Below are 17103 nucleotides of genomic sequence, written 5' to 3' on the forward strand. Positions count from 1 at the left end.
GCACCTGGGTTCTGTTACGGATTGAAAGAATATGGTTGTGGGGAAACTGGTCCCCGGGACCCCTGTTAGGGTCCCAGACACAATTTCCCTCAAACCACAACAAAACCCAAAAGAGAAAATTAGCTGCGGGTTCTTGTCCTAAGCTAAAAATAAATATGCATAGCTTGGACAGTTGCTGAAGACTTAAAGTTTATTAAAAGATAGAAATACAGAGGATAGGTACAGCTCCATACCAGACTGGCATGGAGGAGTGACTCGAATGAATACACCAAAGGGATCACACGTGGACTCGACCTTTTTATACCCATAACCTCCATCTTGTTTATGTAATTCTGACTTAGTGAACATCCCTGTAAGGTACCTCCCCTTAACCCTGTAAGGTACCTCCCCCAGCAAGGTGTGCCAAGGTGTATCTCCTTTCATGAAGGAAGAAGGCCCAACCCTGCTCCATCCTCTCTAGATTATCATGTAGATCTGTCTTTAGATAGAAAAAGGCCTAGTTCTCCTCTCCTATTGACTTGTTAATTACTTTTAGCTATGTTAATTTAATTTACATTGGAATAGTTGCCTGCTTTTAGGCAGAAACCAAGTCCTTGCACACATTTGACCCTCACCCAATTTTTGAAATATATTAATAATCATAGCTTTCTCAAATCTACCTAGGCAATTCCCAATACTGGTACAGGTTCCATCCCCAGTACCACCAAAAAAAAAAAAAAAAAAAAAAAAGAGCTAGAGCTAGATGTAGCGCCCCTTGGTCCAATTCCAAGTACTACAAAACAACAACAACAAACAACAAACAACAAAAATAGCACCCCACCAAAAAAACAAACCTGATAAGGCCCTTCTGAGAAGACTGCAAGAACCAGCTTAAACCAGCCCAAACTGCCCTAGTTCTTGTTTCTGGGTAACCTAGAATGAACTTTGTTTTGGGGTTTTTTTTTTTTTTTTTTTTTTTTTTTGCGGTACTGGGGCATTCTAACTCCGAGCTACACTCCCAGCCCTATTTTTTATTCTTTATTTTGAAACAGGGTCTCCCTATTTGCAAAAGGCCTAAGTAGTAGCTGAGGCTGGCTGCAAACCGTGATCCTTCTGTCTCAGCCTCCCAAATGCTGGGATTATAAGCGTGTGCCACCATGCCAGGGTTTATTTTATTTTTTATTGTGATTTGCGGACAGCCTCAGGTACTTAGTGAGGTCCTTCACAATTCAGTGAGACCTTGTTTCAAAAAAGAAGAAGAAAAAAAATAGGACTGCCATGTAGCTTGGAGGTACAATTGTCTCAGCCACCCAAAAACTGGGATTATAGGCGTGCAAGCACCACACCCAGCTCATTCCTGTCTTTAAAAAAACATACAATGGCCAGGCGTGGTGGTGTGTGGGGAGCCATTAAGGTTTTCCCCTTTAAGAATACTTCTGACTGTCCTTTGTCCAGAGCCAATAAGGTTTGGGGTCATGGAAAGTTCAAGGTCTGAGAGAAGCTCAGGTGGGATTGATTGGTTTGACGTTATGCGCACAGGTGGTGACGTCATGAGGGTTGATTGACCTGGAACTGTATAAATAGGACAAGAGTGATAAACCTGGGATTGGTCAGTAGAGATATCCCGGGAGTGTACTGGCGATCCTTCCGTGACAGAATTAAATATTTTTTAAGTAAAATTCTTAGAATTGAATTCTTTTCATTCTCATGCCTCTCTTCAGAACCTGTACTTTTGCTGGCTGGCTCCGACAGGTGGTGGCCCATACGGGGAGATTCTGAAACTGAGGATTCAGTGAAGGACACCACTGAATAAAAAAGGAGCGCACTCAAAGACTCGTGGTGGTGGTGAATAAGGTGGAAGTTGTAAATACAATGGGTCAAAAAATTAGTCTTCTTTTTTTATATAGATGTTAAGAGATATGCTTGGTGTTAGGAAAACTAAGAACACAAAGGCGCTTTGCCTTCACTTCCTAAAGGAAGATGAGGAAACTGAAGGAGAGGAGCAGCTTGAGAAAACTGCTGCTCGGTTCCATAGAAATGAGTTAGGGGCTTATCCAGATATCCCAGAAACTCCGGAGCCCAATTTTTGTATAAAACAATTACAAGTAGCTGTAGAGACTTTAACAAAATGATTAGATCAGATAGCTTCTTCAAATAGTAAAAAAGGACCTCAATAATATTCTCCTATTATCAGCAATACGAACCTTCAAAATTCTCCCGCTGTAGCATTTGCTAAAGAAAGCATTGAAAAACACCGACCTTCATCTTTAATATCACCACTTCAAGCGGCTATAAATCGGACTGCAGAAAATGGAGAAGATACTAGAGGATTTAGAGTTTTCCCGGTTACTGAAGACCCTGATGGTCAAGGAGGTATTATTAGAGGACATAGACCCTTTCCTTTCAAACAATTAAAAGAATTAAAAACGAGGAACTGGTTTGAATTGATCAATGGCCCCTAACATTAGAAAAAATAAAGGCCGCAGAGCAGTTAGTACAGGAACAGCGTGACTACGGCCATATAGAAAGTTCTAACTCCCCGTGGAATTCACCCATATTTGTCATTAAAAAAAAATCTGGTAAGTGGAGACTGTTACAGGATTTAAGGCAAGTTAATAAAACTATGGAATTAATGGGAGCTTTACAGTCTGGACTACCCAATCCATCAGCTATCCCCAAAGACACTTATAAAATAATTTTAGATTTAAAAGACTGCTTTTATACTATACCTTTAGCACGACAAGATTGTAAGAGATTTGTCTTTAGTGTTCCATCTACAAATTATAGAGCTCCTATGCAAAGATATCAGTGGAAAGTAGTCCAACTCTGTATCAAAAATTTGTTGCAAGCCGGGCGTGGTGGCGCACGCTTGTAATCCCCGCACTTGGGAGGCTGAGACAGGAGGATCGCATGGGTTCAAAGCCAGCCTCAGCTACTTAGTGAGGCTCTCAACAACTTAGTGAGACCCTGTTTCCAAATAAAATATAAAAAAGGTCTGGGAGTATAGTCCGGAGGTAGAAAGCCTCTGGGTTCCACCCCCAGTACCACCAAAAAATAAAACCATTAAAAAAAAAATTTGTTGCAAAGGCTATAGCTACTGTCAGAAGATCCTATAAATCTGTATATATGATACATTATATGAATGATATTTTATTAGCACATACAAATGAAGGAATTTTGTTGTCAGCTTATGCTAGCTTACAAACTGCATTACAAAATAATGGTTTGATTATAGCTCCAGAAAAAGTATAAAGAGAGCCACCATATACTTACTTGAGAAACATTCTTTATCCCAAGACTATTAAGCCACAAAAAATTCAATTACGTAAAGATAATTTAAAAACCTTAAATTATTTTCAAAAACTTTTAGGAGATATTAATTGGCTAAGACCATCTTTAATATTACTACTGGAGAATTAAAACCTTTATTTGATATTTTAAAAGGTGACTCAGACCCAACTTCCTCTTGGATCTTAACAGAGGAAGGACGTGCTGCTCTTAAAAAAGTTGAATTGGCTATTGAATGTCAAAGAAAACAGTACATTGACTATGCTAAAGAATGGGCTGATTATATATTAACATCAGCACATACACCCACTGCTGTTTTATGGCAGGATGGTCCATTAATGTGGATACATTTACCCACTACTCCAAGTAGAGTTTTAATGCCATACTTGGAATTAGTTGCCTGCTTGGTATGTTCTGTCAGATCAGAATCTATAAAATATTTTGGTAAAGAGCCTTCACTTACTAGTGTTTCTTTTACTAAACAACAAGTACATTGGATTTTTCAAAATGCTGATTCATGGGCTATTGCTTTTGCATCCTTTATTGGAGAAATTGACAATCATTTACCTCATGATAAATTATTACAGTTTGTTAATAAACATGCTCTTATATTTCCTAAGATAATTCATGCTACTCCCATATCTCAAGCAGTCTTGGTATTTACTGATGGCTCCTCAAATGGTAAGACATCTTATGTAATTAATAAACATAGTACTATAATTCAAACATCTTTTACATCTGCTCTAGTTGTAGAATTACATGCAGTAGCGGCTGTTTTTCAACATCTATCTGATACGCCTTTTAATTTATATACTGATAGTTTATATATAGCTAATGCCCTTCAAACATTAGAAACTGTACCATATATTGATACATATAATAAATTGATAGGTAATTTATTTTTTCAAATTCAAACTCAGATCTTATCACGCCAACATCCTTGTTTTATTGGGCACATAAGAGCACATTCTGCTTTACCTGGTCCTTTGGCAGAAGGTAATCAAATTGCTGATGATGCTCCAAAATTTGTCTGCCCCTCTCAATTGGAACAAGCTCAACGATCACATTCTTTACATCATCAAAATAGTGCTGGTCTGCGTAAACAGTTTCAAATTACTCAAGAAGCAGCACAACAAATTGTTAAACAATGTCCTATATGTCCAGAGTATTTACCTGTTCATCATTTAGGTGTAAATCCACAGGGATTGGTTTCCAATAATTTATGGCAAATGGATGTTACACACATTTCTGCCTTTGGTAAACAAAAGTATGTTCATGTGTCTATTGATACTTTTTCAGGATTTATTATGGCTACAGCCCAAACTGGGGAGGCCGCTAAACATGTTATTTCCCATTGTTTGAAATGTTTTGCTTTCTCAGGCCTTCCTACCTACATTAAAACTGATAATGGTTCAGGATATACAAGTATGGCTTTTAAATGATTTTGCAATACATACAATATTCAGCATATTACAGGTATACCCTATAATCCTCAAGGACAGGGTATTGTAGAACGTGCCCACAATTCTTTAAAAGCAACACTTTTGAAAATAAATAAAAAGGGGGAGTTATATCCCCATTCACCACAGAACTCTTTAAATCATGCTCTTTTTATTCTTAATTTCTTGAATGCTGACAAAACTAGTCGCACAGCAGCAGATAGATATTGGCATCCATCCTCCAAAAACAATTTTGCTTTACTTAAATGGAAAGATCCTTGCACAGGAATTTGTAAAGGTTCCAACCCTGTACTAATATGGGGAAGAGGACATGTTTGTGCTTTCTCACAGGATGAAGATAATGCTGGTGGATACCTGAGCGGCTGGTGCGACATATGAATCAAGCAAAAATGGAAGAATCTCAGATTAATGCTGCTGATGCTCCTAGCTTCAGTGATGACTGAAACATGGATTTACATTCCAGATCATCCCATATTTCATCCAGCTGTTTGGGAACAACAGGAGATCACTGTCTTCAGTGACAACTCAAGATTGCTGGGACTTTTTGCTTTGAACTTTATATCCATTACAGAAACTTTTAATTATTTTGGACAAAGAATTGGTACACTCTTATGTTTTTCTAAAAATGTCAAAAAGATGGGATGTCTGCAGTTGATGCCCGTGGTATTGCAGACAAGTACAAAGACTGAGAGTAATTGTGCTATTAAAGGTGTGGTCTTGTGGGACCCTGGTTACACAAGGAAAGAAGATAAAAATGTTAGCCCACCAATAACTTGTTTACCCTGTTAAACTGATTTAACATGTAGAAATCCTAGTGTAAATTGGAAGAAATGTCTTACTGAAATACCTATTTTTCATGATATTCCCAATACCTTGTTTATTAGAGACTTGGGACAAAGTGTGTCCTCAGACAAAGTGAGAACATTTTTATTCAGCAGAAGTACATGATCTACACCTAAAAAGTACCCCCATTTAAGAGGCTGGTAGTCAATGACGGGTAAGATTTCCTTGGGACAAGGAAACCTAAGACAGGATATACAGCTTATAGCTCTGTATTGTCCAAAGATGGGTAATCCTTGATACCTGAAGGAAACAACCTAAGAAAGGCACAGTCTTCTTTTTTTTTTTTACTTCCTTTTTTTTTTTTTATTGGTGCACTGTATTCATACATCATAGTGGGATACAAACTTTTGTAGACATACATGCACACATCGCCCAGTCAGCCCCCACCCGATCCCCACGCCATTCTCTCCCCATCATCCCTCCCATGCTTGGCTTAGTGGTTGACATCTAGTATTATAGCAATTTATCCAAAATTAAAAATGATAATCTCACATAACAGTTTCATTTGTCGGATACCAAGCTTTTGATGACTTAAAGATAACATTTCAATATTTCTTTTTACTTTCTTTCTTACCAGAGAATATTTTTTTCTATTTTTTTAGGTGAAACTATCATATATTTATATATTTATTTTTCAGAAAAAAATCTATCCTAATATGGAATATGGACTCTAGATACCCAAAACGATCTTGAAAAAGAACAAAGCTAGAAGATATATATATTTTCTGATTTCAAACCATATAAAGCTACAATAATTGAAACAGTGTAGTACTATTCTAAAGGCAGATATATAAACCATTGGAGTTAAATAAAAGCCTAGAGCTAAATTCTTCCCTATATTGTCAAGTTATTTTTGACAAGGTTTCCACGAACATTTGGTGGTGGAAAAAATAATCTTTTAACTAAATATTGTTGAAAAATTATAATTACATGGAAAAGAATAAAATTGGACCCTTACCTAATCCCATATACAAATATTAACTCAAAATAGATAATAGACCTAAATATAAATCTTAAGACTATAAACTTTTAGGAGAAAATCTGGGTCATAAAACCTTACAACATTGAAATTGGCAGTGATTTCTTGGATATGATTTCAATGGCATAGGCAACAGAAGCGTATACAAACTCCCTAAAAAATATTGTATATCCAAAGACAATGTAAACAGAGTTAACAGTTACTAATAGAATGGGATAAAATATTTCACAAATGCTATATCTGAAGGTATATTAATATTCCAACTAGAAATCCTAAAAATTAACAACGATAAAGGCAAACAATACAATTTAGAGATAGGTAAAAGACTAACATAAATAATGAATCTCCACAGATAATCAATCTTAGTTGTCTGTTGGATGGAAACTCTTGTTTCTCTAGTTCTGGTGTGTGTTACCTATTTCTTCTTTGTAGTTAATCTCTTTGAGTATTTTCTCTAGTGCTGGTTTTGAAGACATAAATTCCTTCAGTTTCTGTTTGTCATGGAAGCTTCTTATTTCTCCATCTAATTTGATAGAAAGTTTTGCTGGGTAGGAAATTTTTGGCTGGAAGTTGTTTTCTTTCAGAATTGGGAATATGTTACTCCAAGCTCTTCTGGCTCTCATGACTTGGTTTGGGAAGTCTGGAGTGATTCTAATTGGTTTGCCTCTGAATGTCACTTGGCCCTTTGCTTTTGTTGCCTTTAAGATTCTCTGCTTGGCTTCCACATTGGTCATTTTGACAATTATGTGGCATGGGGATCCTCTTCTCCGATCCTGTCTAAAGGGAGTTCTATAAGTTTCCTGGACCTGTGTATCAACCTCTTGCTTTATGTCTGGAAAATTTTCTGCTATTACTTCCTTGAAGAGATTGTTGATCCCTTTGGTTTCACTTTCTTTTCCCTCCTCTATTCCAATTATTCTTAGGTTAGCTCTCTTAAAATGGGCCCATATTTCTTCAATATCAGATTCCTGCTGTCGGATATTTTTTTCTAGATTAGAAACTATGCGTTCATTTTTGGAACGATCATCTTCTAAGAGCGAGATTCTGTTCTCCATGTGGTCTAATCGGTTGTTTGTGCTTTGAATTGAGGCCTTTACTTCATTAATTGCATCCTTTATCTCTTTTTGGCTCTCTCTGAGTTCTTTTCGAAGCACCTCTATTATTTCTACAGTTATTTTCCTGATTTGATCTTCTAGAAATCTCTGATTTTCTGTTTTATTGAGTTCTGATGTTGTGGGGTTGTGGGCATTCATTGCTCCAGTATTATTCCTCTTTCCCATGATTTTGGAAGTTTGTGCCTTCTCTGGGTTCTTCCCTTGGGTCACTATGACTTCACTTAAGGTGTTCTGGATCTCGAGTCAGTAGTATCTCAGACCCCACTACTCCTTTACTGGGTTTTATCACAGAGTCTCTGACCCAGAGAGTCGATAGAGGCTGCTTTAGACTGTGGGGTGTGCCAGGTTGCACGTTCTCCTATGGTGTGATATCTCTGCCACCGCCCCTCCTCCACTGGGTCAAGTCCCAGGGAGTACAGTACTGGGATTTCTCCTCTGTGGCCCGCAATTTGACTCACTGTTCTTGAGTACGCAGATGTAGCTGTACTGGACTCGCTGAATTTGCTGCTGCTGCCGCCAGTGGCAATATGGCGCCGCTGCTATGCCCTCGGCCGTGGGGCTGGTGTTTTTCTTCTTGGTTTTGATTTCCACTCTGAATCCCTGCAGCGTGTGCTCAGGCACTGGGAGCTTTAGATGCTCTCTGCGCGGAGAAATCCCGCCTGGCTGTTCCGCAGCGGCTCACCTCGGCTTGCTGTAGCCGTCCTGTGAACTCCCCGCTGCCGTCGGCAGTAAAGCGCTGCTGCCGCGTCTGTGGCTCTGTTCTCAGTCTGCTTTCTCTCTGGAGCCTGGTGATTTTTTTGTTTCTCTGGTGATGGTGTTTTCTGGCTATGAAAGGCGCTGATTTTGTGGTAATGGAGATTGGTTGTTAGCAGGGCTCTTAAGCCCTGCTTTTCTCGGTCGCCATCTTCCCGGAAGTCTCCAGTCTTCTTTTGAATATAATAAGAAAGGGGGAACTGTGGGGAGCCATTAAGGTCTTCCCCTTTAAGAATACTTCTGACTGTCCTTTGTCCAGAGCCAATAAGGTTTGGGGTCATGGAAAGTTCAAGGTCTGAGAGAAGCTCAGGTGAGATTGGTTGACTTGACCGTTATTCGTACAGGTGGTGATGGCACGGAGGGTTGATTGGTTTGATCATTATGCACACAGGTGTTGACGTCATGAGGGTGGATTGACCTAGAGCTGTATAAATAGGACAAGAGTGATAAACCTGGGATCGGTCAGTAGAGGTATCGACCCGGGAGTGTACTGGAGATCCTTCCATGACAGAATTAAATATTCTTTGAATAAAATTCTTATAATTGAATTCTTTTCATCCTCACGCCTCTCTTCAGAACCCGTATTTTTGCCGGCTGGCTCCGGCAGTGGTGCATGCTTGTAATCCCAGTGCTTGTGAGGGTGAGACAGGAGGATCGCACAGGTTCGAAGCCAGACTCAGCTACTGAGCGAGGCTCTCAGAAACATAGTGAGACCCCAAGTATAAAAAAAAAAAAAAGGTATAGCCAAGCTGGGTGCAAGCTTGTAATCCCCGCTCTTGGAGGCTGAGACAGGAGGATCGTACAGGTTCGAAGCCAGCCTCTGTTACTTAGTGAGACTCTCAGAAACTTAGTGAGACCCTGTTTTCAAATAAAATATAAAAAATAGGTCTGGGAGTATAGCCCGGAGGTAGAAAAGCCCCTGGGTTCCACCCCCAGTACCACACACACACACACACAAAAGTTGGCCAAGTATAAAAAATAGGTCTGGGAATATAGTCCAGAGGTTAAAAAATAAAAAAAAAAAGCCCCTGGGTGCCACCCTCAGTACCACCACCAAAAAAAAAAAAAAAAAAGAAAAAAAAAGAAAAAAAGAAAAAAGAAAAAAAGTATGAGCCGGGTGTGGTGGCACAAGCTTGTAATCTCAGCATTCCAGAGCTGAGACAGGAGGATCACGGTTCACTGACAGCCTCAGCTACTTAGTGAGGTCCTCCACAACTTAAGTGAGACCCTGTTTCAAAATCAAGAATAAAAAAAGGGCAAGGGGTGTAGCTCAGAGGAAGAATGCCCCTGGGCTCCATCCCCAGTACCACACAAAATAAATAAATGTAGAAAAATAAATAAATAGGGCTGGGGGTGTAGCTCGGGGGTAGAATGCCCCTGGGTTCCATCCCCAGTACCACACACACATACACACAAAAATCAATTTATGAAGAAGCATGATCTGTGCAGGAATGTGTACTGTTTCTACATACCATGAACCTCTCTAGTTTAAATATGCATAAGCCTCCCCAATAAAATTCTTTTCCATTTATTGTTCAGAGAAACATCACTTTGGGAAATATCCCCATTGCTCTCCTTACCTGTTGCAAGGAATAACTTTTTCTTTTCTTTTATCTTGTGCTTGTACTTAACTGGCTTTGCACTCACCAAAGAGAAAACTCATTGTGTTTGGTTACACTAACAATTCCACTCCTAGGTATAAACCCAAAGTAAAAACACATGCTCATGCAAAAACTTGTATGTGAAATGTTCATAGCAACATTATTTATAAAAAAGTGGAAACTACCCACAAGTCTATCAGTTGATGAATGGATAAATAAAATGTGATATATCCACATACTGAAATAAAATTTGAGAAAAATAAGGAAATGACATACCAGTACATTTTACAACATAGACGAACCTTCAACATATGCCAAGAAAGCCAGTTACAAATAAATATAAATTGATGATTGCATTTATAGGAAATATCTAGAATAAGCAAATCTATAGAGACAATCTGTAGAGGTCATTGCCTAGGGATGGAAATGTTGAAAAGGATGAGAAATTACTTTTTTTTTTTTTTTTTGCAGGTCTGGGGATGAAACCCAGGGGCATTTGGCCTCCGAGCTACACCCCAAGTCCTTTTTTTTATTCTTTGTTTTGAAACCGGTCTCACTGAGTTGCAGAGGGCCTCACTAAGTAGCTGAGGCTGTCCATGAACCATGATCCTCCGGTCTCAGCCTCCTGAATGCTGGAATTATTAGCGTGTGCCACCACGCCCAGCTGGAAAATTACTATTAATGAGTATAGATTTCTTTTCCATATGATGACATCTTCTAAAATTGTGACGGTTATATAATTTTGTGAGTATACTAAAAACATTTTTTTTGTGTGTGTGGTACTGGAGATTGGTTCTGGGCATTTTACCTCTGAGCTACACTCCCAGTCTTATTTTAGTTTTTTGTATTTGCAAAAGACCTCACTAAGTTGCTGAGGCTAGTCCTGAACTGTTACGGATCGAGGGAGAGTATGGTGTGGGGAAACTGTTCCCAGGGACCCCTGGTAGGGTCCCGGACACACTTTCCCACAAACCACAACAAAACCCAAAACAACCAAAAAAAAAAAAAAAAAAGCGGGTTCTTGTCCTAAGCTAAGAATAAATATGCATAGCTTGGACAGTTGCTGAAGATTTAAAGAAGTTTATTAGAAAGATAGAAATACAGAAAATAGAAATACAGCCCCATGCCAGAGTGGCATGGAGGGGTGACTCGAATGAATACACCAAAAGATCACACGTGGACTTGACCTTTTTTATACCCATGACTTCCATCTTGTTTACATAATTCTGACTAGTGAATGTCCCTGTAAGGTACCTCCCCCAGCAAGGTGTGGCAAGGTGTCTTCTTTCATGAAGGTTGACCCCTCCTACCATATTAGCTACCTTATCTAATCATGTAGGTCTGTCTTTGGATAAAGGCCTAGTTCTCCTCTCCTATTGACTTGCCAATTACATTTAGCTAAGTCAATCTAAGTTTCAATAGCTGTTTGCTTCCTGACCAACCAAAGCCAATCCTTTATCTCTCCAGGTCTGCCACCATTTTGACACAATTATTTTTGAAATATATTAATAATCAGAGCTTTCTCAAATCTTCCTAAGCCATTCCCAATGCTAGTACATGAACCTGTAATCCTCCTGTCTCAGCCTCCCAAAGAGCTGGGAGGCACGCGCCACATGCCCTGCTAAAACAATTTAAATTGTCTTTTTTTTTTTTTTTTTTTTTTTTGCAATCTGGGGATGGAACCCAGGGGCATTTGACCTCCCAGCTACACCCCTGCCCTATTTTTATTCTTTATTTTGAAACAGGGTCTCAGTAAGTTGCAGAGAACCTCACTAAGTAGCTGAGGCTGTCCTCTGTCTCAGCCTCCCGAATGCTGGGATTACAAGTGTGTGCCACCTCGCCCTGCTTTAAATTGTATATTTTAAGTGTTTGAAACAGCGAGGTGAATTTCCTTTTGTACCAGTATTGGGAAGAGGCTTCAAAATGTATTAATGTATCAGTATTGGGAAGATTTTCAATTTTTCAAATATATCTTTGATAGTAAAGAAGCCAGGAGCTTCAGAGAAATGGGCTGCAGGATTCCAGGCACTAAGGGAGATTAGCAGAACAACAGAGGTAGCTTCAGGGCCTTTCCCATGATAAAGATAAGATTTCCCAAGGATGTAGGATACCATAAACCTTCAGGAGATCCCAGACTTTGATAATCATGGGAGGATGCCCTAAGCTTTCAAGAGATACCAGAATCTGATGATCAAATAACATTTTGGGGTGTAACAAGAGACTTGGGGTCTGTATCAGAAACAGGACAGACCAGGAGAAAGGAATCCCCCACATCAAAAGGGCTAGCCCTAGAGGGGGCAGATCTTTGTGGGTTAGAAGAGTGGCTATAAGAATACTCTGGGTCCAGAAATCTTTGGTGAATTCGTTTGAACCCCCCTCCCCATGCCACTCCTGAATGGCATGGGGCTGTGACTATCTTCTATATTTCTATCTTTTTATATTTATTTATTTATTTATTTTGCGGGTCCGGGGATGGAACCCAGGGGCATTTGACCTCTGAGCTATACCCCCTGCCCTGTTTTTTTATTCTTTATTTTGAAACCGGGTCTCACTGAGTTGCAGAGGGCCTCACTAATTAGCTGATTCTGTCCGCAAACCCCAATCCTCTAGTCTCAGCCTCCCAAATGCTGGGATTACAAGCGTGCGCCACCACGCCCAGGCTTATTTCTATCTTTTTAATTAAGTCCTTTAAATCTTCAGCCAGAGTCCGGGCTATTGCCTATTTATCTTCAGCTCAGGACAAGAACCTGTGGTTTTATGAAAATAGTTTCTGGGAGCCTAACAAAGGTCCCCGGGACAGTTTCCCAAACCATAACAGTCCAAACCATAAGTTTTGCCTTTTAAATGTTTCTTTTGTTAATCAAATACACTTTTTTTTAAGGTACTGTGGATGGAACCCCCAAGGCATTCTACCTCCCAGATAACACTCCCAGCCCATTTTTTATTCTTTATTTTGAAACAGAATCTCACTAAATCGCAGAATGCCTCACTAAGTAGCTGAGGCAGTCTGCGAAGTGAGATCCTCCTGTCTCAGCCTCAGAAGTACTGGGATTATACCACCACACCCAGCCTTAATCTCATAAAGTTTTTTTTTTTTTTAATCAAATGTTCAAGTATCCAGTAGCTATCTGTGGTGGCTCACGCTTGTAATTCCAGTACTTGGGAGACTGTAACAGGAGGATCACAGTTTCATGGCCAGCCTCAGCAACTTAGTGAGGCCCTCTGCAATTTACTAAAACCATTTCCAAATAAAGAATAAAAAATAGGACTGGGATGTAGCTCGGAGGTAGGTAGCCCCGGGTTCCATTCTCAGTACCACACACAAAAAAGTATCAAAGTGCCTCACCAATCAGGTACCATTATTTTTAAGATGGATAAGAATTACTGAATTGCAGAGGGACAAAGGTACTTACTTCCAAATTTGTTTTCTCCCCACTACACCTAAATACATTTTTCTAAGTGATGCAAAAATTTCCTTCCTTGTGACACTGTTGTCACAAGGCATTTAAAAGCATGGTTTGTAAAGGTGTTTAACAGTTCTACCATTGTCAGTACAGAGATTGTGTCTAATTCCTGTGTATATAGATCTGATTTAAAAATAATGAAGGTTTATTCAAGAAAAATAAAACCACAGGATGGAAAGATTTACAACTAAGACTGAATAAATGCAGAGTAATCAAGGAAGGCACAACACGAGACAGGTTAAAAAGGAATCAAGGAAGGGGCAAACGGAAGCCATCTCCCTCCTCCTCCCGGTCCTGACGGTTCCCCTGGAAAGTTCCAGAAGGGGCTCAGGCGTGGTGGTGACATCACCGCGGACTCCCCGAGGCCAACCGCCACACGCTCCTTCCCGCCTTGCGGAGGCCCGGAGGCGGGGCGGGGGTGGGGCAGCGCAGGGCGGGCTGACGTCACGTCCGGCCTGGGCCGCGCGGGGGCGGGGCCGGGAAAGCGCGCGTTCCGCGGGGGGCGGGGCCGGTTAAGGAGCGCCGCGTCACGTCCGGCGGCGTTAGAGCCGGTGTGGCTGTGGAGCGGAGCGTGTCGGCTCTGAGCGGCTCCGGAGCCCGTGGGTCCTGTGGCTGCGGAGGAGCCTCTCTACACAAGGCGCGAGAGATTGGCAGCTTCGATCGAAGCCCAGCGAGCGGCGACGTCAGCCCGGAGTCATGAGCGACAGCGGCGAGCAGAACTACGGCGAGCGGGTACGTAGAGGTGGAGCCGGGCGGTGCGGGCCCAGCTTCCGCGGCCCTTCCACCCCGGGCCGGGCTGGGCCGGGGCTGGCGGCCTGGGCCCCGCAGGCTGAGGCAGGAAGGGCAGGAGACCGGGCTTCAAGGGAGGCGGTGTCCGTAGCCGCGAAGGGGCCTGCCACAGTTTCGGTGGCTTCATTCCACCGACGGCCGTTTTTTTCCGTTATAAGGAGGGAAGAGATTAAAAATGGCCGCGGCGTCCCCTCGGCGTTGGGGGAGGGGAGCGGTGTCTGGTTTCGCCGTTGCTCTCCCGCGAAGTCTCACGCAGCCATCTTGGGCTGGCCGGCTGGGCGCGCTGCCAGAGGCACAAAATGGCGGCGGGGCCGCGCGCCGCGCCTCGGAGCTGCGTGACGGGTGTGGGAGTCGGCGTTTGGGGGAGTCTGGCCGGGTGTGGGGTTAACATCCGCCCCAGAAGGGACAGGATCTGGGTAATTACGAGGCCCCTGTAGATGGAACTTGTAAAATCGCCCGTTAGCTTTTTGGTCTGGTCTTTGTGTTTGGCCCGAACGAAGTGTCTTTCTCTTCCTACGTACCGACGGGGCTTTTCAGACGAAATTATCCTTGTCAGCATCCTGTTAGGATGCCGTGCAAGGTCGCTAAAATTGTTCTACCGAGGTATTTTCCCCTCGGTTTTGTGAAGGAGAAATTGGCGGGCAGCGATTTATGGCGCCGTTACTGTCTTTGTTTTGAGAACCACAACGTGTGTCGGTACGCACTTAAGTTTCCACCTCGTATGGTGGAGTTCGATGGGGTTAGATTACATACACTGCGGGACCATGGGGCACTTTCTATGCTGAACAAAAGCATAACTTGGCTGTGGGGCTCTTAAGATTCGAAAAACATCGAATGAAGATACAGAAGGGCTTGCTAAAATCTTAACGTATTTGGAGGGGTTATTAGGAGAGAGGAAATAAAAAGCACCATGGAAATTATTTTTGAGGCTGTTAGGGGAATAACTATCCATTGTGAGTTTTTTTTTTTTTTTTTCAGGAAAATTGGTTTTCGAACGTTATAGCAGGCTCTTAGCGTTTTTAGAAACTTCTGTTTCTGTACCCTATTGAACTTGGAACTAAATCCGATTATTTTTATTGAACTAATCAAACCTTGCCTTTATATATTCAGGAGAATGTTGGGTATTTACGTATATATATTTTTTGTTTTTGCGGGTCTGGGGATGAAACCCAGGGGCATTCGATCTCCGAGCTACACCCCAAGCCCTATTATTTTATTTATTTATTTATTTACTTACTTACTTTGAAACAGGGTCTCACAGTTGCAGAAGGCATAAGTAGTGGAGGCTGTTCGGGAACCGAGATCCTCCAGTCTCACAGGCGTGCGTCACCACCCCCGGTTTATAATTTTGTTTTTAAAGCTCTTGCTTTCTGAGGATTAAAAAAAAAAGGTCTTCAGTTACTAAGCTAATTATTGGCTACTTCTATTTAGGAAGTACTAAATTATTATTATTTTTTTCCATCTGGGGATGGAACCCAGGGGTATTCGACCTCCAAGCTACACTTCCTGCCCTATTTTTTATTCTTTATTTTGAAACAGGGTCTCACTAAGTTTTGAGGCTGTCCTTCGGTCTCAGCCTCCCAAATACTGGGATTACAAGCATATGACACCACTCCCAGCTTAAATGACTGGTTTCTGACATCTTTCTCATTTGAAAACAAGTGAGATTAAATATAGCATGCTTCCACGGTGGCAAATTGCTCAAAGAATTAACTAGTTTACATATTACATGAGGAAGGAAATAATGGAATGAAGGAGGTCCCGGTTTGAGACAGCTGAGAGAAGTTGACACTCTTATTACATTAAATTTTCTAAGTTTTGAAGATGTGAAATGCTTCAGCATTTTTGTTGGGAGTTTGTGTTTCCTTTTCCAATTGAAACCTTTAAATGATTGGGAAAGCGCCCCAGTTCCTGTCTTGGACTACTGAAGAATGCTTGGCAAAACCATAAAGTTCGAGGAAATATCTCCACCACACTTAAGTTTCTTATATACACCCGGTGTGTGCATTACTTGCAGAGGAGAGCAGTCAGGTCTGATCACTTATATATTTAACATTAATACTTTTGGATAGTGCTTGGTGTAAGTAGTATTAGTATTAGTACTTAGTACTAATGTCTTTAATTGAAAATCTCCATATTTGTCTAATATAGGCAGTTCCACACTCAGGGATCACTGGGTCCCTAGTAAGTCTAGGTTGGGTGGGGTGTAGAATAAATTATCCTTAATTTGGTCACCAATAGAGTTATTTACTAGGAATATATTGACACCTGGAACTACTGTTTGTCAAAGTCCGTTGAATTCCCTGATCTGGCCATACCATATAAAAAATAAACCCTCACTTCCATCCCCAGGTTCAAGTTTCTTCCAGTACTTTGCAGAAATTGCATACATTTTGTAAAGAGGTGACTAGTTGGCAGTGATTTTAGATTATAAGGTAATATTGAGGTTAACCTTTAAAACCCAGTAGTCATAGTGTGTAGGGTGTGAGGTTAGTGCTTTGTCTGGTCTAGCACTTTTTAGTATTCTTCCCTTTGAGATTTTGAATAGTTTGTGTAGATAAAGAATTGGAACCATCACTCCAAATTCCTTGAACAAAGGATTGGATTGATAATACAAGCTAGTTAGGTTTGAGTCTCTTGAAATCAGGTTGGCATTTTTTCTTGGCTTTAATGTTTTAATATTGGGAGTATTACTTGAAGCAAGATCTAAGGCTGCATTTTCAAACTGATTACAAGTGATTTTACAAGGTAAGTATTGCTGATCTTGTCAGAAGTTGCGAGAGGAGTTCATATGGTTAGAAAAGTGTTAATGTGATTTTTGTTTGTATAGCC

General features: G+C 41.0%; 1 protein-coding gene across 1 annotated transcript in view; it reads left to right on the forward strand.

The window, feature by feature from the left end:
* Positions 1-14178: 14178 nt before the first annotated feature.
* TRA2B (transformer 2 beta homolog) overlaps positions 14179-17103 on the forward strand; it is a gene marked incomplete at both ends in the record, with an annotated part of 65810 nt that continues 62885 nt past the window's right edge. The window contains one exon of the mRNA XM_080696558.1: positions 14179-14214. Within this exon, the coding sequence (XP_080552684.1) occupies positions 14179-14214 (36 nt within the window). The remainder of the gene's footprint in view (positions 14215-17103) is intronic.

This window comes from Muscardinus avellanarius (genome assembly GCF_963383645.1).
Source record: "Muscardinus avellanarius genome assembly, chromosome: 5".
Lineage (NCBI taxonomy): Eukaryota > Metazoa > Chordata > Mammalia > Rodentia > Gliridae > Muscardinus > Muscardinus avellanarius.